This window comes from Cydia amplana, chromosome 25, assembly GCF_948474715.1.
Source record: "Cydia amplana chromosome 25, ilCydAmpl1.1, whole genome shotgun sequence".
Taxonomy (NCBI): domain Eukaryota; kingdom Metazoa; phylum Arthropoda; class Insecta; order Lepidoptera; family Tortricidae; genus Cydia; species Cydia amplana.
Window position 1 is genome coordinate 4,980,520 of NC_086093.1, and position 24,422 is coordinate 5,004,941.

Genomic DNA, 24,422 nt, shown 5'->3' on the forward strand with positions numbered 1-24,422 from the left:
AAATTCTTGTAGCCAGTATATTAACTCGTAAATTTTAAAAAAATTGTGGTTTAGAGCGCGCACTCCCATCTTAAACGTCGGCAGGGCACTTACAACCCCTCTGGTGTTGCGGGTGTCTATTGAGCGACGGTAAACGCCACAGACAATGTCTCCTTCAATATCATTAAATACGTGAAGAAACCCGTTAAATGTCAATTAGCGTTAACTGCAAATTAATGTGTTATTTATAACTGTTCTTAGATTCACATGCGCTAAAACCGTGAAACCATTTTTACTAAGGTACTACTAAAAAGTCCATGATCGAGTAATGTAGGTACCTAACATAAGGTAATTCGCCAGTAACTGACCACACTAAACTAATTTTATTATGAATTCTATTCACCTATAAACATAATAAAAATAAAATAAAATAAAATAATTCATTTTATAGTTCGTTTTTTTTAGCATTAGAAAGAAGGTAAGCGATCTTTTAATTAAAAACGCTTTTTAAAAATCAGTCACTATTACTTATGAAAGCAGAAGAATATAAAATGATCGTATTAGATTCATAATTGTTACACGTCAAGATTGTTTACTTATTTCTAATACAAAAAAACGAATTATATGCGAACTACAATAGTATAAGGTGGCTAAGTTATTGAAGGCTGGCACTGGCCAGTGGCCAGCCTATAACTGTATTGAAACCTTATATGTAAATGAATTCTGTTTATAGGTGAATAGAATTCATTTTTAGTTTAGGGTGGCCTGTTCTTGGCCGGTGGCCAGTTACTGGCGACTTACCCTAACTACTTTTAATTCTATTGCTAAAAATTGGAATACTTATTATCATAACAACCTTTTATGTCATTGTATCAAAATAATCAAAGTATATCAACGACGTCTTCGTTAAAGATCTCAAATAAACAAGTTTATTTTCCTCAAAGCAGGCAGTCGAGCGCGGTCCGTCGGCGCGCCACCCGCCATCTTGAACGACATTAAAATCTAGTCAAAACATTTACTTTTAACTGACATGAGGTGAGTGAACTTTCATAAATTAACTTTAACGTGTTTATTAAAACTTTTAGGTAAGTATAGTAACTATGCGGTGTGGAATTGTTTTTTAATTTATTTGTTATCGCAATTTAATAGAACCTGTTGGTCGAGTTTGTGACGACGTCAAGAAAGTACCGTCCCATATACCTAAACTTGAACTTTGCTGTACACTCATTGCTTTTATTATCATATCCAGTTTGAGGAATTGTGTATACTTTTCTTCGCAGGTCAAGTCATTTGCCTAAGCTATCTCTCCATTATTTTGCAAACCTGTAAATTATTCAGAAATCTGTATATCACTATCACTACGTATATATAGTATACATCTATATAACAACGCAACGTCGTTTTGGTCGGCAACGCGCATGTAACACCTCTGGAGTTGCAGGCGTCCATAGGCTACGGTGACTGCTTACCATCAGGCGGGCCGCCTGTATGCTTGTTTGCCACCGATGTAGTATAAAAAATATAACATAGTCGCTTCCCGCTGTCTGTCGATCGGTCTGTATGTATGCTTAGATCTTTTAAACTACTTACGCAACGGATTTTGATGTGGTTTTTTTAAACAGATACGAGTAATTCAAGAGGAAGGTTTATGTATAAGGTCTTTTTGATTCCTCCTGGGTCAAAGTGGCATTTTGTATTCCCTCCTAATGGAGAAAACAAAGTGGCACTTTTCTTAGCTTAAATAATATTTCGAAATATCATATTTTCCTCATAGCTGACGTGACAAGCAATATATGTATGTGTCACATTGGTACCTAGCATAATTATTTCCACCTTTTGCGTAACCACTTGAACCCTCACTATGCTCTGCAGGGTTTCCTTTTAGAATCCCTCGCAACTCTCGGGATTCAATTGTGAAATCCTTCTCTTCGTTCAGGATTCAATGTACGCCCTCGCCGTAAATATGTGCATTTTGCTCCTTTGTGACAGAAAACTACTATTTGTTAAAATTATCAACTGATGATGCCAATTTAAAAAACATTTTTGTGACATTGGGGTTTCCTAATAAAATATCGACAATACGCGAGAAGTTATTAAATCCATTATCGTCTCACATTGACCTTAATTCATTGATAACCTATACTTGATTATTCTGCATATTAACGAAATTATGACTTTTATAGAAACAAAATACCTATAAGCGTAAAATTAAATTAAAAATCTATGAAATTGCATTATACCCGCAAGAGTGGCAAAGCAATTTCGCGTAAATTGTGAGAATTTATGTATATATTGTTTGGTGAACGTGATTGTTATTATTAAATTAAACAGGTTCGAAGGAAAAATAAGGCCCATCGCCACTCTATGGTACTAAAGTAGTACCATAATTTGAACTCATTGGTTATAAAAGTATGAAATGTTGGAAGTTCGAAGTTAGCAAGCCTAAGAAATCGGGCCTTATAAGGTACGTTAGGTAGTTGAGTGGTTTTAAGGTAATAAAAAAAATTGCATATACTTAAATTTAAATATAAACGACAGGGTTGAGTTGAGGAAAGGAGCCTCCGCCTTTGCCCCAGAGTGTCCCACACACTAAACCAGGGTAACAAAAAAGAAAAAAAAAACTTTTATAAGCCTGTGAAGCCGCGGTCCTGGGTTCGAATCCCAGTAAGGGCATTTATTTGTGTGATGAGCACAGATATTTGTTCCTGAGTCATGGTTGTTTTCTATGTATTTAAGTACCTATTTGTATATTATATCTATCGTTGTCTGAGTACCCACAACACAAGCCTTCTTGAGCATACCGTGGGGCTTAGTCGATTTGTGTAAAAATGTCCATTAATATTTATTTATTTATTTACAGACGACCGGTCTGGCCTAGTAGGTAGTGACCCTGCCTGTGAAGCCGATGGTCCCGGGTTCGAATCCCGGTAAGGGCATTTATTTGTGTGATGAACACAAATATTTGTTCCCGAGTCATGGATGTTTTCTATGTATATAAGTATGTATTTATCTATATAAGTATGTATATCGTCGCCTAGCACCCATAGTACAAGCTTTGCTTAGTTTGGGGCTAGGTTGATCTGTGTAAGATGTCCCCCAATATTTATTTATTTATTTATTTATTTATTACAGGTACTCATTTATCTTGGTGCTGCTGTGCCTGTCTTGGACGAGATGTCAGGACGTTACGGATGAAGAGAGGAAGAGGCTAGAGGCCCTCTTCGGGACCCAGGACAGAGATGCCGACGTTGACCTTACACCGGGCAAAGGTAAACCACAGTTCAGTACAGGGTGCGTAGACAAGATGCCAATCGTTAACGCTCCGAAGCGTAGTGTACCGTAAAACGGGGTGAGTAGGTTTCGCGGAGAGAGGTGGGTTATGAATGGGGAGAGAAGGTTTGAGAGGGGGGTGAGAAGGGATTTTAAGGCTACTGCTACAAAAATAATGTATTCCAATTTAAAATGGAGCTATAGTAATACGCATTAATAAAAAAAAATTGATCCAACAATCTTCCAAAATCACCTTTGTATGAAAACCCCTCTCATCCCAAATACGAGGCACTACGGGATGAGGTGGGTTTTCCTCTTTATCGTCAAAGTTATGAAATGGAACTAGGTACCCAAAATAAAATAAAAACTAGAATACAAACGTCCGGAACACTTATTATATACACCATTCAGTTTTCATATGTAAAAATAAAATGTTATCGAGGTTTGAATTTCAGTTTTGACGACCCTACTCACCCCATTTTACGGTAGTTATTTCTCTATCACTAATCCATTATGCGATAGAGACAGTTTGCGATGCACATTGTCTCACAAATCACAGACGGTAGGGTCAAAACTATACTTAGGTACTTCTAAAAATATACTTACTTTTACTCTTTGGGCAAAACTTACGAAAAATGTGACTTTAGAGACCATCTGGCAACACTGCAATAAAATATATTTCTTCAGTGCCTTCCACACCATCCAGAGGGCCAGAAATCAGTCCAGCCGAGAGGGAGCGTCTGGAAGCCTTATATGGCAAGCCGGACACCACCAATGGTGAGAATCATGGCAACCTCCTGTGTACAGTCACCTTGAATAATAAGGCACAATGAAACAACGCAAAAATATATCTTATGCCGACATGCGACATGAAAGGTGCCTAACTGGGTCTCTATTGTTTCCCAAAAAGTTTTAAGTCATTTTCGTTACTAGTCATAATTCGCCCGCATTTTCTTTAGTCGTAATCCATTTGGTTCAAAAACGCGTCACTTTTCAGGATTGCCATAAAACGAAAATCCTGAAAAGTTAACGGTTTCAGTTTTATGACTAATGATAATATGACAAACAATACATTATGACTTAAAACTTTATGGGAAACAAAGAGCAGAGATGCGATTTATTTGAAATATTTCTATTTAAAATGCAAATACAAAATGCAAAATACCTATTTTGTATTTTGCATTTAAATGCCTTTTAGTAAAAAACATTTTGTATTTTATTTGAAATACTTTTCGAGATGTATTTTGCATTTTTAATATTCATTTCAAAATGCAAAATACTTTGTGATTAAGTTTAGCCAACATTACCAGTCAAACAAAATGAAAAGAACGAATGACGCTTGTATTGCTGAATTTGACCGATAGAGGCGTCTGCTAGCCATGCGCGTCCTTTTTTTTTCTTTGGTCAGAGAGCGCGCCTTATAGCCGTTTAGACTCGCGGCTCGGCTCGCGGCGCGTCTCGTGGCTCGCCTCGACACACTCGCATTCGGCTTGTCATTCGGTTATAAACCTTATGCCGTGCCGTTAGTGTTTAAATTATATTAGCTCGACGAGCTTGCGAGCCACGAGAGTCTAAACCGGCTATTATGTCTGACTAGTGTCAATGTGAAACGAAAATGACGAACATTATCTATTCTATTGCTATTCTCATGATAAATACCTAAATAAATATCTGAGATTTGGTCAAAAGGTATTTTATTTTGAAAAAGTATTTTGAAAATACCTATTTTGCATTTAGCATTTGAAATACAAAACGCAAAACTATTTGGTATTTTGCATTTGAAATAGTAAATCTGAAAAGTATTTTGCATTTTGTATTTAAATGCTTTTTTAAAACCATTTTGTACATCTCTGACAAAGAGACCTAATATATGGTGGTATTTACCTACATATTTTTGTCGCATTCTCCTTAATATCGCAAAGAAAAACGACGCACCGACGCGATAACCAACTCTGTAACAAATTAAGTGCTGATGCTATGCTTCAGGAGGAATCTCTGTAACATTTGGTACTTAAATTATATTGGTGTAAGATATTTTTGCTTCGTTGTGCAAGATGTGTCAGTTTAGGTGACTGTCTCAGACCAGACTTCAAAGTTAATATGTTCTGTGCTTCAAAGCATGAGATCTAAGTCCTAACTAGTGTTCATTGTTCTATATATAACGATATATATATGTATATGACACCGTAAGATTGTGAACCCGTTAGTTTATAATCTAACATAGGTTAGGTTAGGTTAGTTTATAATCTCCCTACCGTCAGTTAATAATTTAACTAGCGAGATTATAATCTGACGAGTGTTTACAATTTTACGGTGACATATATATTGCTAAACTATGAAACATATAATTATAAATTACCTGAAAAACAATTGAATAGCGTGGCTAATAGGCATTTACAGTGCATGAATTACATAGTACCGTAAAACGGGGTGAGTAGGTTTCGCGGGGAGAGGTGGGTTATGAATGGGGAGAGAAGGTTTGAGAGAGAAGGGGGTGAGAAGGGATTTTAAGGCTACTGCTACAAAAATAATGTATTCCAATTTAAAATGGAGCTATAGTAATACGCATAATAAAAAAAATCGATCCAACAATCTTCCAAAATCACCTTTGTATGAAAACCCCTCTCACCCCAAATACGAGGCACTACGGGGTGAGGTGGGTTTTCCTCTTTATCGTCAAAGTTATGAAATGGAACTACTCAAAATAAAATAAAAACTAAAATACAAACGTCCGGAACACTTATTATATACACCATTCAGTTTTCATATGTAAAAATAAAATGTTATCGAGGTTTGAATTTCAGTTTTGACCCTACTCACCCCATTTTACGGTATTATATGGCTGAGGTATGGTATGGTATGGTTTAGTATTATGACAGTATTGAAATGGATTCCCAATGGTGGCCGGGTTTTATCGTGCTTATAACCACACTGATGCAGGATTAAAACGAATGTTGTGTTTATCATCACATAATAAATATCATATATAACATAGTGGGCCACTCCACACTAGCGTCTCCCGAGCGTCTAGTCAACTCTATAACTGCTGCTCGACGCAACGTTGGCGCAACTGCGCAGCGACGCCATTTTCCATATCGCTGACTAGACGCCGACGCTCAAAAGAAACTAACTGGGGTGGAACTGGTGGAAGAATACATATTAGGCGAAGTCGCGAACCTAGAGGAATAAAACAAAATAGATCATGTTGCTGGGTCAGCTGCCCTAATTATTCCAATATATGTAATTCGTTTCCAGACAACAGCACGGATTGCGAGACGAAGGATGGCAAGGAGGGCGTCTGCGTGCTGCACTACCAGTGCAACCCGGAGGTCGGCACCGTCAACACGGATGGAAACTCTATCATTGACATACGGTAAAAGAGAGGAGCAGTTATTTATCCACACAATACTCAAAGGTTTACCACCCCACTTCATTATTTTAATGCCATTTATTCCCAATGCCAATTATGAATACCACGACATAAAAACAATCATGTTTCTTGTAAAACTCATCTTGAAATTGCCTGGTTTCTTGGAATTTTGGTGCTTTTCTGGGTGATCATTCATTATAAACGTTCTCTTTTACATTTCCTTCATTCGCGTCTTAGATTAGCAACCCGGGTTCAGCTTAGCTGCCAAATCTGTCGATTTCCACAACTTAATGTTTACCTTTGTCTAGAAATGGACATCTTTCAATTGATACTCATTGGTTAGCTGGTTATTTGAATATCCTTATAAATGTCGCTGTTAATAAATAAATTAGTACACGATTGACCTTTTTAGGATATACCTACTATTAAAGTTACTTACATAACATACGCTAAGGTAACAATACTCTTTATAGAAAGTGGTCCTTCTAGCCGGATATATGTGACGTGAGTTGACCATTTTAAACTCTTACAATAATATTATAACCTATTCTTTTCAGACAACGGGAGTGCCCCCACTACCTGGAGGTGTGCTGTCTCCTGAACCAGAAGCAGGAAAAGCCCCCTCCCCCAGTGGTGGAGCAGACCGAGTGTGGCTGGGCCAACCCTGGGGCGCAGGCCTTCCGCATCGTCAACGACGGGACCTCGGCAGAGTTCGGGGAGTACCCGTGGATGGTCGCTATACTCAAGTAATTTTGGCTCTCTATGTAGCCCGGTGATTCAAGTCACTTTAAAATTACCTATAGGAGCGCACCCAGATCGACCCATTCGTCATCGTACGCCCGACTCTTTTAGCTTGAGGGCGCCAAAGGCGCCCGGTGTTGGAGCGCGCGCATCGTGCCCCGTACGTCAGGCTGCGCCTATTTATTATCCATCATCATTCTGATACTTTTCTTGTACCTATTAGCGCTCTGTTTTCAGGCGATCTGACGGCAACACGGCGTGGTCCCAGAGCGACTACATGGGCGGCGGCTCGATCATCCATCCGCAGGTTGTGCTCACGGGGGCGCACAAAGTTGACGGGAAGGAGGCCAATGAGGTATGTTGGTTTCAATCAATTTCCATCCTAAAACAATTTATTCAATGACCAGACCAATATCCATAACCCTGCCTGTCTAAGTGTAAAACCTGAATGGACGCTCGAGTTGGGCGTGCAGCGGGGCGGGGCGGCGTGCATGTTAAACAAATGCAAGCGTATCTATAGGAGCGGCCTTAGTGCACGCTGCTCAAATCAGTTGTGAGCCCGACGCCACGCTGCACGCCCCGCCGCACGCTCCGCTTCGAGCGTCCACTCAGGCCTTACACTTTGAGACGTGCGGAAACAACCAATGTTATCCCGCGGAATGGACAAGAGATGTGGAATACCTACAACCTCTGGACTGCAATCAGGTAGAAGTATATAGAAGCAGGTACTGTACTGGGTCTCCGTGCACTTTAAGGAAGCAACGAAAACCTTGATAGGTTTCGTGGAGGAGCTTGGGAGGTGAGAGTAGTGCTGTCTAACTTTTTACTCAAAATAGGCACAATGGCTGTCGATTTGCGGAAAAATTCCAGTAAAACTAACTGAACGTTCGTGTTTTTAGATAAAATGCCGTGCTGGCGAATGGGACACGCAGACGAACAAGGAGATCTACCCGCACCAGGAGCGTAATGTTAAGAAGGTCGTCAAGCACGCTGACTACTACCGACGTAAGTGTTCAACCCTGAATGACAATCCTCCTTTTTACCTTAGAAAAGCACTAAGGAGCGCTGAAGGAGTCTGAGGCCACTTTTGGTAGATGATCCTAAGAGTAAGAATGAAATGAATGAAGTGTATTAAATAAAGCGTATCTTTCTACCCTCTCTAGTCTCTAGTGGTCTTTCTTTCTAGTTTTAACTACTATGTGGCCCTTGGCCGCTAAAAGGTTGCCGACCGCTGGTTTAGATAGAAAGGGAGAGGGTAGAAAGATACGAAAACGATGCTGACGCGGGCCGTACTTTGTTAATATTTATGACTTTATCAGACATTGTCGTTCGTCAATATTACATACAAAATAGCCAGGGAGGCTCGCGGGCCGCAAGTGCCAGGTTCACGGGCCGCAGGTTGCCGACCGCTGACTAAACCTTTGTATTAATTTGAAGTATTACTCCTCAGCGTCAGTATACAACAGCGTGGCCCTCCTAATCCTGGAGTCACCGTACGCGCTGGGCAACGCCCCGCACATCGGCGTGGCGTGCCTCGCCCCGCACGCGCCCCCCGCTGGCGCCCGCTGCCAGAGCATGGGATGGGGCAAGGAATTTAATGACAAGGACAAATATGCTGTCGTGCTTAAGAAGGTGAGGGGTAATGGAAGACAAAATGAAGATTCCACAGAACATATTAAAGAGGTTAGAATGGTTATCGCGCGCAGTTAGTATCGGAACCGGTGTCGCCGCTCGTTCCTCTCCACATTTACTAACACTCGCGCAACGCTAGTAAAAACTAGCTAGCGCCTTGTGTGCGTGGTGAATGGATACGCCTCCTTTAGACAGATTTGATGTCTGGCTTCTTAATCTGGTTATTGTGGCGCAAAAAGGCATGTTTACTTCGTTTTTCGGTCAGCGCAGGCGAGTAGCATGCGAGCGTTTGCTCAAAACCGGCGGCGACACGTACCCTGCTCGCATTGCCATTCTAACTTGTTCTGTGGAAGATTCTGTATGAAAATGTTCACAAAATTACGACCAGTTGCCCTAATCACACGACGGAATGGTGGACCTAATTTATGATTTATCCCTTTATTGCAAACTAGCGACCCGCCCCAGCTTCGCACGGGTTAACACATTATACATAAAGCTTCCTCCTGAATCACTCTATTAAAGAAAACCACATAAAAATCCGTTGCGTAGTTTTAAAGATAGATCTAAGCATACATACAGACAGACAAACAGGGAAGCGACTTTGTTTTATACTATGTAGTGATAGCACGTGATAGTGATGATACATAGTGAAAATGACAGATTAAAACAAACGATTATTAGCTATGGGGTTGGCTGGTCGAAGTATTTAGTAGATGGCGCTAGCATAGCTTGCCCTGTCAACCCCTAGAATTGTGTCCAATTAATGCCCTGCATGCCAGCCCTTTAAGCCAAATCTCATAGAAAAAGGGGCAATCTATAATGGCGCCATCTATGCAAACCTTTGATAGTTGCCAACAACATTGAGGCTTGTGGTAGTGCATTTATTTATGATAAAATGAATAATTTTAAGGGTTTACTGTAATTTTTTATTTGACCCATATTTCAGGTGGAGCTCCCCTGGGTCCCTCGCGACAAATGCCAGAAGGAGCTGAGAAAGACTCGCCTCGGCTCGCACTTCGTGCTGCACCCCTCGCTGACGTGTGCGGGGGGTGAGGCGGGCAGGGACACCTGCGCGGGCGACGGGGGGTCCTCCCTCGTGTGTCCTATAGGGGTAAGTCGAGTACACATTTATTTAGTTACAAGCGACCTGCCCTGGCTTCGGCACGGGTTAACAAATTATACATAAACCTTCGTGGGTCACTCTTATCTATTAAAAAAAAACCGCCCAAGTGCGAGTCGGACTCGCGCACGGAGGGTTCCGCACCATCAACAAAAAATAGAGCAAAACAAGCAAAAAAACGGTCACCCATCCAAGTACTGACCCCGCCCGACGTTGTTTAACTTCGGTCAAAAATCACGTTTGTTGTATGGGAGCCCCACTTAGATCTTTATTTTATTCTGTTTTTAGTATTTGTTGTTATAGCGGCAACAGAAATACATCATCTGTGAAAATTTCAACTGTCTAGCTATCACGGTTCGTGAGATACAGCCTGGTGACAGACGGACGGACGGACGGACGGACGGACGGACAGCGGAGTCTTAGTAATAGGGTCCCGTTTTTACCCTTTGGGTACGGAACCCTAAAAACCGCATCAAAATCCGCGAGAATTGGCGAGAATATTCCCTCCTTCTAAAGCGATGTATAACGCAGCCCTCGCGGTGCACCCCACTTGTCACGATCTTCAGCGTTATGGAAAAATTTGTGGATTGTGCTTCAACTTTTATTTATCAGGCCCCGTTGTCTATGCCAATCGCTAACGCTCCGTAGCGAACGAAACGCAACCGTCACTGTCACACTAATATAGAAGAGTGATAGAGAGACACAAAGCGATTCGATGGCGAAGCGCAAGCGATTGTCACCTTGGCTAGGCCGCCAGGTCTATCCAACGAGGTGACCGACCACGGGACTTGGCTTCCACTCGTCCTTGGACGACTAAGATTACCCTCCCAAGGCCCAGCCACAGATCATATAATACTACCCAGCCATACAAACGAAACAAACATCCAAAAATTGCTACTGAAATTTGAACCTAAACTGTAGGAAATAGAGTTCATTTTGCATTGTTTCAAAATTGAACGAAACAAAAGCAAAAGCGAGCCCAGACGAGCTAGGCAAATCGACCGATTTGATCAGGAAAATAATTGGCGCCAATCTCATCTAGCGTCCACACGTACACAAATTTAATCACTAATTTTTGCATTCCATAGAATACTAACTTCGAAAATTAAATTGGCATTTTTGTGTCCGCACCTGCTGATTTGATCGGGGAATCAAATTGGTGTTTGCGTTTGCATAGCCAGATTCGATCGGAAAGTTTCATCAGATTGGCGAAAAATTGTCTCGTCTGGACTCCACTTTAAATTACCTACATCGAACTGAATAGGTACTATAGGTAGGACCGTGGGCCTTAGGAGGTTACTAAGGCATTTATCATTCTGTCTGTTTCAGAACGTCGATCCGAAGCAAGACTCCCTCCGTTTCGCGATCTACGGCATGGTGGCGTGGGGCATCGGCTGCGGCGACGCCGTGCCCGGGGTCTACGTCAACGTGCCGCAGTTCTACGACTGGATTGGAGAGAAAATGGCCGCCGAAGGCTTATCTACCGACTCTTACACCTTCAAGTTATAGACTACATCGGCTGCGGGAACTTGCTCGGCGTATAAGGGTCTCCCCAAACTTATCGACGCGGAATCGGCAATGCCAATAGAAATGAAACTTTATGTCCACGCAATAAGAGCGAAAAAGACGCCGACGCGTCGGCCGTCGACGGCCGAACCGAACCTTACCTGTTTATGCTGTTTACTAAGTATCGGCTTTCGCCGAATCCGCGTCGATAAGTATGGGGAGACCCTAAGTCAACGTGCTAGCCGCGTAGCCAACATGCCAATCGCTTACGCTCCATAACGATCGAAACGCCACTAATATGGAAAAGTGATAGAGAGACGCAAAGCGTTTCGTTGTCGAAGCAATATCGATTGTCACCTTGGCTAGGCCGGCAGTTTTATGACTGTCGAGGGTTTCCCCATCGGCTCTTAGACCATCAAGTTATAGGCTTGTCTGTTAGGTAGTCGTGAAAATCGGAGTTCGCAAATTACGGGCATTTTCCTCTGTCACTCTAATTACGCCTTCATTGGAGTAAAACTAGTAAAAGAGAAAGATCTTTCTCTGGGCACACCGGGTGCGTGTGCGTAGACGTCGGGTACGCGTTGTAATATACAGATTCTTATGGGAGACGGCACACCGCTTGCGTGACGTGTGCGTGTGGCTTCAACATTTAAGCGTTCGTGGACGTCTACGGACACGCAGCCGGTGTGCTCTGGACTTTAATCCGCTTGCATAGCAGTTGACTTAATTGCTAATCTGACCGTAGACCAGTCAAAGGGAGTTCGATCAGTTAAATTGCAATATCTCTATACGAGATTATTTTTCTTGTATGCTTAAATCACGATTGATGTTGAATATCATTTCGTATGGGTTCAGAATGCTCTTTCAGGTTACGTAAAAGGTAAACAGGACCCAAGATCACTTGTGTATCTGTTTATCTGTTCCATTTGCCATGTCAGTTAGTATTTACTAAATTTCATACAAATCGGTTCAGCGACTTAAGCGTAAAGAGGTAACTGACAGACAGTCAGTTACTTATGAGACTCGCCCCCTTCCCTTCCAATGATTAGACTCTTAAACCTTATTTTAAGGATTGGTGACTTTCTTACAAAAATGGGGACTAAATGTCTGTAAAGGATCAGTCATTGCGTGATTTACCCTATTTGAGAATTGTTTTTATAAGTTATACACAGTTAGGGGTGTATATAAGAATTAAATTAATAAATATTAATACTCTATAGAAAATATTGGATAACCAGTTTGAATGGTTAAATTGGTGAAGTAAACAAATGTTAGGTACTAAAGAAAATATTACTACCTATGTATTTTTATGAAACATTAAATAAATAGTCACAAATGTTTGTTTAACTCATAATCCTGTCAATTAACAACCAGATCAGCTAGAAGGATTTCCTAAGCGTATGAATCTTTCCATTCCTTCCTTTTTTTGGTTGTTACACGCCGTAGGGATAAAAGTATCTATCAATAAAAAAAACAACGGGTTGCACTCCGGGAGTGCCGGCAGAAGTGAAAACTCAATGACTAGTGCAAAATGTCTGCAGCACTATGTATAATTGAGGTTAACGCCATCTAGCGTTATTTCGTCGCATTACATGAAACCCCTAAGCACATCACTGTTAGTACTCGAGTTATATTAATACCAGTTGGAGGGAACCTCACTAGATGGCATATCAATAAAGAAAAATTCAATGACATTGTAAGTTTTTCAGGTCACGTGTCCGTTAACATTTTTTCCCCACCTCAAAAAGTGCACAGCGCCGCTAAAAAAGTTTTCACTTCAAAAATTGCGTTGTTTTACGAACAGGGCGTATAGACAGGTCAATTTTATTGCCGTCATGCGAAGGCATTATGAGCAGAGATCGGCGGGGGTGAGCTATTTACCTTGTAATTTGACAAGTCTTACGTCATCTATATAATACAGTGTGTAAATCCAATACGGGCGAATATTTAAACGGTGGTTAGCATAGGACCTAAAAAGTATATTGAGATAGATTTTACTTAGAAATGCATTGAAAATTATAACCATACAAAATAATTCGGCCCGCAATGTAATACACCACACACGTTACGGGATACGAGCTTTTTAAAGTAACTGTCAACGCTTGTTGGCAGTTACTATGAAAAGTTCGTATCTCGTAATGTCATTATCATCTTGTTTCTTAATGTTTACAGTACATTGCTGCTCGGTACATGTGGAAAAAATTAATCACGGGGTCATAATTAAGTGTAACTTAAAAAAACATCTTAATTAATGATAAGACGGGTAAATTCTATATCTGGTTTAATTTATTGCCCGTATTTGACTTACACACTGTATATATCTTATACCTTTAAACGAGCAATTCTTGTTTATTTGTTTATATATATATATTTCGGGGATCTCGGAGACGGCTCTAACGATTTCGATGAAATTTACTATATGGGGGTTTTGGGGGCGAAAAATCGATCTAGCTAGGTCTTATCTCTGGGAAAACGCGCATTTTCGAGTTTTTATATGTTTTCCGAGCGAAGCTCGGTCACCCAGATATTATCATATTATTATAAGGAAAATAGCTCACGCTATCTAATGCTATTAGAATATGATGGTAATAAAACTTGCCTAAATTATAAGTCGTGTCGTGGGCTGTCCCCATAAAGATAAGTAATACGGAACATAATAATGACGACCTTTTTATTGGGGTCAACCGACTAATACGATTCTTTGGGAAAAATCGCAGTTTTGAGTTTTTATTTTAGGTATACGTTTTCTGAGCAAAGCTCGGTCTCCCAGATATTTACGACATTTCAATTAGCATTGATTAGATTGCCACTGAATGAACATTTGGCGGCGGTTCGTGCGTTACAGTAATAAAACGCCTAAATTACAAGCCATGGGCTGTTCCCATAAAGATAAATAATATAGGACATAATAATGACGGTTTTATTCGGGTGAATAGTCCATTTTCACCTGTCCAATGTCATTGCGTCTCACTCTCACATTAAGCAAAATGTGAGACGCAATACAAATTGGACAAAGAAATTGGAATTTGGAATACCATCCTAAGCTAATAAAGTTCGGAACCGAATGACCATGTCACGTGGTATATTTGTTTAGGTACAGTCGCCATCAGATATATCGGAGCGGCCAAGGAGCTCACAAATATCTGAACACGCCTTTATTGTCAAGGCGTTAGAGTGCGTGTTCACATATTTTTGAGCTCCTTTGCCGCTCCGATATATCTGATGGCGACTGTAAATTGTTTTGTAATAGAATTGCAAAAAAAAAAACCGGTTAAGTGCGAGTCGGACTCGCGCACGGAGGGTTCCGCACCATCAACAAAAATAGAGCAAAAGAATCGTGTTTGTTGTATGGGAGCAGTGAAATATGGGAGCCCCCCTTAAATATTTATTTTATTATATTTTTAGTATAGCGGCAACAGAGATACATCATTTGTGAAAATTTCAATTGTCTAGCTATCGCGGTTCATGAGATACAGCCTGTTGACAGACGGACGGACAGCGAAGTCTTAGTAATAGGGTCCCGTTTTTACCCTTTGGGTACGGAACCCTAAAAAGGGGTGTTAAAAAAACACAAATTGGTCTCACGATTTAATACTTCTCGAAAAAACAAAACAATTATACAGAAAAAGCTGAAATTATTTACAGAAATGAATCGAAACTTGATTGCAGTACACTTACATCTACGGACCTTTAAAATATATTTCAAGTGTCACAGTCACAACACTTCATTTTAAAGGCCTTATACATTTCTATAGCTCGCTACTCGCTTCCCAAATATTAAGACCATTGCAGCGATTTTTACGAACAGAAACGCACGATTCAATCGCGCGATTAAATCGCTGCAATTTATCAAAGTCATAAAACTCATAAAAGGATAGTAGAGTGTTCTGCCTTTGTCTAACCTAACACATCCCATCCTCTTTTAACAGTTGGGTCGCGAACAGCTTAACAACACGATTAATAATTTCACATTTTTAATTATGGAATGACATTGGCACTAAACTGGAGGGCACACAATTTTCAAACCATTTGTGTCGTTGTCACGCAAAAAGGTGGTTGGTCACCTTTCGCGTGATAACGACACATTTTTACTCGTTTTTACGCTACGTTCAGAAGCTCAGATTATTTGTCGTTGTTGGAATCAGACTTGATATACTAAGGCCTTTCGTCTATACAGATTGTGACGATTCGATTATAAGCACATGAAGAATAAAACGTGTCCACTAACGTAGCGTACAGTCACCATCAGATATATCGGAGCGGCCAAGGTGTTCACAAATATCTGAACACAGGCTCTATTAAAAAGACGTAAAAGTACATGTTTAGATGTTTTTAAGCGGCTTGACCGCTCCGATATATCTGATGGCGTACTGTACGTAAACAATTCGCCCGTTAGAGGTAGGATTGCCAACCGTACTAAAAATAGTTGGCAACCCTAGTTAGAGGACGCATTAAAAAAAATCCTTGTGATTTAATCCATCGACACATAACTTGAAATTAATATTGTTTTGTTTCAATTCATATTATCACACGTCCTACTGACTTTAATCGGTGTTCAGCTTAACATTAAAAACAGTCCTTTAACTTTGTATGTAGTGTTCTATTCGCACCTTCTAATATATCTAAGAAGCTATAACAATCTACGTGTCCATGTTTAAAAGCAAAAGTATCCCAAATAATAAATGGAATGAACCTTAACGCGATTCAATAGAGTCGAAAATCAAAAATTTTTTGCTTTTAAACATGCATTTTATAAACTACTTTAATTATGTAGATCGTAGGCACATGATCGGTTTTAATTCTATATGTTACTGGTTGACAAAATCTTTAAAGTGGAACATGAAACAGTATACTTTCTGCTTAATACACTCTTAATAGGCTGACATATGGCAAATAATTGTATACTGTATACATGTGAAGTAAAAACAAGAAAATAACAGTTACTATCCACAAGTTTTCTCGGTTTTTATAATCAATTAATAATATTAATATATTTTTTTGTGTTTATGGTAGGAGGCAACCCTAACTTCTTATACTGGTTGACCTTGAGAGATCTTATGACCTGAGTGACGCATCTGTACATTTTTGTATTTACACAAACGGACTTCAACAAGATATAACAAGCTATACCGAACATAAGCATTATATTTTTTTTTAATAATTTAAGCAATACTGAATATATTCATTCAATCGAATTTAAAAGCATTAGAAATATATTAAACACTAGTATTGTGAATAGAGGCACCAATTTTCATATATATCCGTATATTACTAGGAACACAGGCTAATTTCAGCGAGTTATATGCATATTCGATCGTAGGTATTTCCTTTGTCATAAAGGCTTAAATCGCATGAATCCAGCCGTATTTTTATATTTGTAATAAATAGTTGGAAATTTTTTGAGCTCTATAGAGGTTCTATACTTACTTTAGGCTTACGCTAGGGGTTTAAGACAATTACATTCATAGAATTTGAATCGTTAGGCCGGTTGAAAATCACTATGTAACACTTATAAAATTAAATATTTAAAAAATGCTGTTTGAAAAACAAACTGACATACATCCAAACTTTAATAAACAAGAACACGCCATTTAATACTTAAACTATTAAAATAAACACTGTACAAATTACAAAAATGTTTATGAAGACATCCTAAAGGGACAAAAAGCTAAAAAAATCCAAAAGGACTTTGCTTATTTATAATTGTCTCAACCCCGCCATAGAGAAAAAAATACATAGAGTGCTCACTCCATACATCAGTTTTAGTACTAAGACTATTAGCATCTAGCATCGAGTAGGGGAACTATCAGTACTGCTACTTGACAATAGATGTAGCACCGACCGGAAAGCCTTATCTCAACAGTATAAGACTTTCCGGTTGGTGCTACATCTATTGTCAAGTAGCAGTACTGATAGTTCCGCTACTCGATGCGAGATGTAGACACTGAAATTAATAGTCTGAACTGATGTATGGAGTGAGCACTCTAGTCTGACTTATTTCTCTAAGACCTCGCTTAGAAACTTACTCAGCCGCATTGATGGTGATGGTCTTGCCCTTGGGGTCGTCGAAGCGGTCCATGGTGCGAATGTCCATCATCATCATGATGCCGAAGAACATTATGGAGAGGAGTATGAAGGTGACGAAGAGGGAGGCCCAGATGGGGGCCGTGAAGAACCCGACGCAGTTGAGCGAGTCTCCGAACACGAGTCCGGAGGAGTTGCTGGTGAAGAACGGCTGAATCTGGAAAGAAAACAATATTTTCAACGAGTGATTGAAATATTAGATCTTAAGCCTAGTTCAATTGAGTAATAGTGAAGAAAAAGACCAGCCGTTTGTTGTATGGGAGCCCTGCTTAATATTTTTTTTTGTAGTATTTGTTGTTATAGCGGCAACAGAAATACCTATTACTTATTCTGTGGAAATACAACATCTGTGATATTTTCAACTGTCTACTATCAGTCTTAGTCTTACATTACAAGGAAGGGTACCCGACTGTCCGGCTCCGATATGACTTATTTTTAACCGACTTCCAAATCTAAAAGGAGGAGGTTATCAATTCGGTTGTATGTTTTTTTTATATATGTTATAGAGTAGTCTAAAATAACAGACGAATTTTTTTTCAGCTACCCATAACCAACTACTTGGAGAAATTGGCCTCCAAAGTTCTGAAAAGTGACAAAACCCTCTAATTTCTGTAAAGAGTTTTGTTCATTAAATGGTAGGATCCTTATAGATGTGGTATACGCGTGCGCCCGTGAGGGACAAAATATACGCAATGCGACACTATGATTGGTCGAATTTATTTGTTGCCCACCATAATCCATACTAATTTACAATAGGCAATAAAAAAAAATGTGAGATTGTGATAAGGACAAACAATATTAGCGCTTTCACTGCTACTCCTACTAAAAGATACATAAAGACTATCCCGTTCGGTCATTTCCGCCCACCCCTCATGCCTGATCGAGTTAAAATACTAAATTCATAATAGATACCTTCAGATCGGTGAAGGTCAGGGTGAAATGCTTGGAGTCGTTGACGTGCGTGAAGGAGACGTTCTGCGCGCAGCGGTAGCTGAAGCCCAGCGGCACCGTCAGGTCCTGGGCTGGTGTTAGATCCTTGGAGTCGGTGCTGTTGGACCAGGAGGCCTTTTCTGTGGGCATTAGTCAAAAAACTATTACTAAAAAAGCTGCTAAGGTTAGGTTTGACTGCCGGTACCTAAATCACTGTCATATGCTTCACTGTAATGTATGTAACTCCTGTATGGATGCGAGACATGGCCCGTCAAGCAAGACATAACCAGTAGACTCCAGGTGTTTGTAAACAAGTGTCTGCGGCGAATCATAGGAGTCTACTGGCCACGGACCATCTCCAATATTAAATTATGGGAGTTGACCGGACAAAATCCTTTAGCTAAGGAGATACTTCTGCGGAAATGGCGCTGGATAGGTCATGTTTTACGAAGGCCAAACAACCACATATCCAAGCAAGGGCTGACTTGGAAAATTCCCGGAAAAAGGGGGCCAAGTCGCCCACGTATCACCTGCAGGCGCACAGTGGAAAAGGAGGCTGCACCAGTTGGCCTCAGCTGGGCGGAGCTGGAGGAGGCCGCGCTGGACTGCGACAAATGGAAATCCCTTCTGAGAGCCCTATGTCCCTGATGAGGGATAACAGTATAATAGTAGTAGTAGTAGTAGTAGTAGTAAGGCTTGTGTTGTTGGTTAAGTACCAACAATACAAGCCTTATTGAGCTGTCTGTGCAACAATATATGATTATATATAAAATATTATTTAGTATGTTACAAAAATTAATTGTGTGTTTATGTACATAAAAGGATAGAAAACATCAATGACTCATGAACAAATAACGCAGATCACACAAATAAATGCCCTTAACGGGATTTGAAGTTTGAACCCAGGACCATTGGCGTCATAAACAGGGTCACTATCACATAAATACACACACACACATCAAACATGAAATGCATTGAAAGTATATTTTATGCTATTTCTTAATTTATTTAGTAATTAATAGAATTAGAGCTGTGTTAAGATGCTGCCAATTTCAATAAGCAAATGTTTATTTATAATAAAAAAAATAATAGGAGACTATAATATATATTAAATCTCTGTAGTTTAATGCTTTTCATTAATATCATATTACCTATGCCTAATAAGAATTATGTGTTATTGTATTGATTTGCTTATCAGTGGATGATAACCAACTCTGATAATTGTGAACGAGAACATATGTATCTAGAACTATCACAAAAGACTAGTAGTTGTAGGCTACCAAATGTGCATCAGACATTATTAGTGACAATGTGTTTTAGGTATTATCATCATAACATAATAGCCGGGTCCACACAAGGCAATTTCCTCTCGCACAAAACAGCTGTAGACGTGACTTGGCCGCATTGCCTTGGCCTGTGTGGCTGTGTGGACCCGGCTATTTAGCATAAATAAATAATAAACTGATATAGATACCATATATTAAAGAAGTGACCAAGCCAAGATAGTTATTACAGATGAATGGGCCAGTTTGTATAGACTTTAGCATGCTAAACTCAAGATTCTCAAGTGTCAAATATAGTACTTACGCAAAATCCAATATCCCGGCTCCTGTGTGAAGTAGAGTACAATGGTGTTCTCTCCCGAAGTGAGGGTGGAGTTCTGCGTAGGTGTCGTAGCATTAGCATCAATGACGGAAGACCCAGTGATGGCCGTCAACACAGTCTCATCATTATCATCAATCAGTCTCATGCTTTTGTAGGCCAGGAGCAGCCCGTCGAACATCAATGTGGAGCTATCGCTCTGGGTCTCGTTGCTTTGAGCCTGGCGACGGGCGCGGGAGTGGCTCACCGTCCAAGACGGGAAGTGAGCAGTGTAAATAGCCACAACTGTCTCGTAACGCTCCTGAAGCTTGCTGAACATATCTTCCATGAAGTCATTGTGGCGGCGCAGCAGGTCAAAGCGTGATTCCCCCTCTTTAGCGTCCTTAAGGTTGATAAATAAGAATTTACCACTTTCTGGCTCGATTTCAGCAGACAGACCATTCTCGGTAAGCTTCACGTGATTCACTTTCTCGGGATCGGCGAGCTTGTTCAGCGCGCCTAGCGCGTTCTCCACCGACGGCAAATAAGCCGAATTACGGACGTTGGCCCTCAGAAACGGGAACGAGGTTTTACCTTCGGCGTTCTTACGTGAAAAATCTTCAACAGACAACGTTTCTTCGATGAATATCACCGTGAAAGGGTCCCTGGACAGTTCCTCCTTCAGAATACCACTGAATTCTTCGGGTTCCACGGTGTATAAGGGGCTCGCTTTTAACGAAGTCTTGGCCAGATCACCCCATAGGTACACTGGCACATTGGTCGCGTAACTTACCGCGCTAAGGGCTAACAACGTGAACACTAAGCTAAACGCCATTTTGAAGGCTTATTACTAAAGCTAGTGGACGTTTGCGGACTAAAAGTAAGTATTTAGCCCAGAATTGTCATAAAACGACAGAAAATGGGCGATGACGATAGACCATCGGTCATGTGAAAAGTGATCATATGATTGGTTTGACGCTTGTCTATGGTCATTAGTAAGGCAGGTGTAAAATTTATATTTTACCAACTTTTCACGTTCAATCACCATACAAACCATACATTCAATGCATATAAAATTAATATGTATTCATAATATTTTATAAAATTGGCAATTTATTTATTTATGTACTCAATAGTGCTAATATATTATTAATTCTTTATTTTGTACGCTAATATTACCCTACTGTCAGGGTAATATCAATCAAACCATAATGCATTATTTGTATTTTTAATTCAATGCGACACGCTTTTATGACTGGTTTACACGACGAGTTGTACATTTGACGATGTGTGAAACTGCATGATAATAAACAGCTTTCTTTATTACAAATGTTGTATAATCTGTATACAGCTGTCAATGTCAAAGAAAACGTGGGTAGAGGTCGTAGAGGTGGGTATTTTAAAATTTTCACTAGTTTCCGAAACAAAAGCTAGTATACGTATTTATTTATAATCCCTACATATAATACGATAGCTGTGCTCATATTATATGTGGAAACTACGTCATTTGGTGTTTTAATGCTAATACCAATGTCATTGGAACGTGAGAATTTTGAGATTAAGGTGGAACCTGGTTGGGAGGAGCTCGGGGCTGCCCTGGCCATGTACACGGACCATGAAACAGAGAAACTGGACCCACAGACCGGCCATTTAGAGGAGATAAAGCTTGAGCCTGGTTGGACAATCGAGGACAGCAAGATTAACGAGAGTGTTGCGGGGGCCGGCCTGTACGTAGACCACATTGTTAAGGAGGAGATTGTGCTGGGCCCTGAGGTGATAGAGCGGCCTAAAGTACCCTTACCTTACCCAGGTTGGTTGTTTGTTCTACAAATTCTACAACTGGCAGTAAATAAATAATAACTGGTTTCAATATTATTGTTGTAACAGCTACCCACAAAATTATATTCTTATTTTTTTATATATTTCTAAAAAAAGGGCTGATTTAGAAGGCGCGCGAACTCGCATGCGATTTTAGTTACATTGCTGACCCGACCGATCAAAAACCGCATTATAATTAAACTCGCATGCGAGTTCTCGCATCGTCTAAATGAGACCTTCGTGAACTCGAATTCGTGAGTCATACCGCTGAACTAGTACAATTTTTAGTGCCCGTAAGGCCAGACTTAGATATACGTCAATGGTTGATCTGTTTTCAGAATACAGTGCAGCTTGTAGCCACACAGTGCCGTTGTGGCCTAAATCCAATAATCAAGAGAGATTTTATAAGTGCCATGCATGTCGGAAAACATTTGACCTAGAAGATAGTCTAACAAGGCATATTTTTGCAGTTCATGCTAAAAACGAAATACCCAAAATTAATAAAATGCACGTTTGCAAGATTTGTTGCCAAATTTTTCTATCTAAAAATGGTTTGACGGAACATTTGATGATTCACTTTAAAAGTTCCAGAAACCTAAAGGAAAATGTTTTTGTTAACAAAAGACGTAATACGGGTATATTGAGGCGAGACAAAATTATTCCGCTTAACACTTTGACCAACAACACATATATGCGTTCACCGTCATACAATAGCACGCCCCCTGGCAGTGAATATGTTAATTTTGAATGTAAATATGATAAGACAGCATCCACAGAAGATGAAGATTGCTGTTCACCCAATATAAAGCCATACACATGTCACGCATGTCAGGAAAGTTTCGTCCTAGAAAAGTCCTTTGATAAGCATATGTTAGATATTCATGCGGAACCTAAATTTCAAGAAGAACTTACTATTGTACAAGCTCTATCTGGCTCACGCGGTAAGGCACCATACAATTGTCAAAAATGTCATAAAACATTTGACTCGGTAGAGAGTCTCACAAGGCATAGGTTTGCTATCCACACAAAACGTGAACCCGGCACACCCGAAATTCAACAATTAAGTTTAACCACCAGTAACAACTTGGTGGTAACAAGTGGCAAAAACCGAATGCGTCCCTGCTATTTTTGCTATCAATGGTTTGAAGATAGAGATGATTTAATGAAACATGGAATTTCACATAGAATTTGCCAGTGAGATAAACAATTGATTTACAAAAGATTACAGAATAATCAGAATTGAATAAACATAAGTTGGTAGTGGTACAAACTATATACATACTATAGTTCGTTTTTTTTTAGCATTAGAAAGAACTTGCAAGAAGGTAAGCGATTTAATTGAAAAACGCTTTTTAAAAATCAAAAACGATTACTTATGAAAACAGAAGAATATAAATGATCGTACCGTAAACCGGGGTGACTTTCAAATGCAGGGGCGACTTCGATATTTCAGTTTTTCAGCCGTTACATATTTTTATTCGGATTTTTTAGTAGTAGGTAAACAAGTATGTATAATAATCTAACTTGTTACACGAACAGTTCGAGAAAATAATGAATAATGATAATTTAGTGGCAGTTTTAAAACTATCAAAGTATCCCCAAAATTTCCTAAAGTCACCTCGTTTTACGGTATTAGATGTGGTATTAGATTCATAATTGTTACATATTTGCAGTAACTTATTTTTAAAATGTGTTTTTCAATTAAAAGACACATCAAGATTGTTTACCTTATTTCTAATGCTAAAAAAAACGAACTTAAGAACAGTTCAGTTGAGAACATAATTCTATATTATATCACCCTGAATAAATATAAAAATGCATCCCTATTTCCCTTGGTCACGGCATCACGAGTGAATGGCTGGACCAATTTCGCTGATCCTTTTTTGTGTTGTGTTTGTTTTTGTCAGGAGTTTCTTTTTTTTAATAGCCTAGTAGTTTAGTAGCCTTTTAGTTTAGTGTCTCACTGCTAGTGCCCACTTTCCTCCACTAAACCCTATCGTTGTACTTTCCGGCCAATCCGGATAAAAAGCTTAAGTGGGACTGGGCGGGACATGTCTGCCGCATGCACCAAAATGAGAAAGATGGGCCAAAATGGAGAAGTTTCTTATGAAAGAAAAATTAAGAAAAAATAGATAGATGTAGGTAGGTGAAACGAAGTTCACCTGGTCATCTAGTATAACTAATAACATTGACACTATTCAACCAACAAGCCAATGTTTGTTGTCAATGTTTTACAGTCGAAAGTGCCGCCTAGGAGCCCCCCGCGTGCTCAATAGAAATTAATACAAATAATATATGGAATAGAGTGAATATTGAAAACCAATGGGCTTGGGATAAAGAGCCCAAGAATGCTGACATTGCATAGAGTAGAGGGTAGTGGGAAGTGTGAAC

The 24,422-nt window shown here is 39.7% G+C and overlaps 3 protein-coding genes across 4 annotated transcripts; 2 read left to right on the plus strand and 1 right to left on the minus strand.

Annotated features, from left to right (window-relative positions):
* Nucleotides 1-911: 911 nt before the first annotated feature.
* On the plus strand, nucleotides 912-11,649 carry LOC134659825 (phenoloxidase-activating factor 2-like). 2 transcript variants are annotated; one of them, XM_063515531.1, is made up of 10 exons: nucleotides 912-1,014; nucleotides 3,112-3,248; nucleotides 3,937-4,026; nucleotides 6,505-6,622; nucleotides 7,177-7,365; nucleotides 7,598-7,715; nucleotides 8,260-8,365; nucleotides 8,811-8,992; nucleotides 9,939-10,103; nucleotides 11,442-11,649. In XM_063515531.1, exons 1-10 carry the CDS (start codon nucleotides 1,010-1,012, stop codon nucleotides 11,619-11,621), a joined length of 1,290 nt encoding a protein of 429 aa, XP_063371601.1. In that variant the 5' UTR covers nucleotides 912-1,009; the 3' UTR covers nucleotides 11,622-11,649. The 2 variants fall into 2 exon arrangements, with proteins under 2 accessions (XP_063371601.1, XP_063371602.1); XM_063515532.1 differs by lacking the exon at nucleotides 3,937-4,026.
* A 5,981-nt stretch (nucleotides 11,650-17,630) lies between these two features.
* On the minus strand, nucleotides 17,631-21,177 carry LOC134659693 (V-type proton ATPase subunit S1). The gene is made up of 3 exons (XM_063515381.1): nucleotides 20,220-21,177; nucleotides 18,615-18,772; nucleotides 17,631-17,859 (listed from the first exon to the last, which is right to left on the minus strand). Exons 1-3 carry the CDS (start codon nucleotides 21,046-21,048, stop codon nucleotides 17,641-17,643), a joined length of 1,206 nt encoding a protein of 401 aa, XP_063371451.1. The 5' UTR covers nucleotides 21,049-21,177; the 3' UTR covers nucleotides 17,631-17,640.
* Nucleotides 21,178-21,620: 443 nt separating this feature from the next.
* On the plus strand, nucleotides 21,621-23,229 carry LOC134659905 (zinc finger protein 107-like). Its single transcript, XM_063515610.1, has 2 exons — nucleotides 21,621-22,023; nucleotides 22,370-23,229. Exons 1-2 carry the CDS (start codon nucleotides 21,732-21,734, stop codon nucleotides 23,227-23,229), a joined length of 1,152 nt encoding a protein of 383 aa, XP_063371680.1. The 5' UTR covers nucleotides 21,621-21,731.
* Nucleotides 23,230-24,422: the final 1,193 nt, after the last annotated feature.

Excerpts from the sequence above, each read along its gene's own strand:
- LOC134659825 (XM_063515531.1), top strand. Across the intron at positions 3,249-3,936 it reads TGACCTTACACCGGGCAAAG|TGCCTTCCACACCATCCAGA; the intron begins GTAAACCACAGT and ends ATATTTCTTCAG. Across the intron at positions 7,716-8,259 it reads ACGGGAAGGAGGCCAATGAG|ATAAAATGCCGTGCTGGCGA; the intron begins GTATGTTGGTTT and ends TCGTGTTTTTAG.
- LOC134659693 (XM_063515381.1), bottom strand. The coding sequence starts at position 21,048 with ATGGCGTTTAGCTTAGTGTTCACGTTGTTAGCCCTTAGCGCGGTAAGT. Across the intron at positions 18,773-20,219 it reads GCCGGGATATTGGATTTTGC|AAAAGGCCTCCTGGTCCAAC; the intron begins GTAAGTACTATA and ends TAATGCCCACAG. Across the intron at positions 17,860-18,614 it reads TGACCTTCACCGATCTGAAG|ATTCAGCCGTTCTTCACCAG; the intron begins GTATCTATTATG and ends TTTTCTTTCCAG.
- LOC134659905 (XM_063515610.1), top strand. The coding sequence starts at position 21,732 with ATGCTAATACCAATGTCATTGGAACGTGAGAATTTTGAGATTAAGGTG. Across the intron at positions 22,024-22,369 it reads AGTACCCTTACCTTACCCAG|AATACAGTGCAGCTTGTAGC; the intron begins GTTGGTTGTTTG and ends ATCTGTTTTCAG.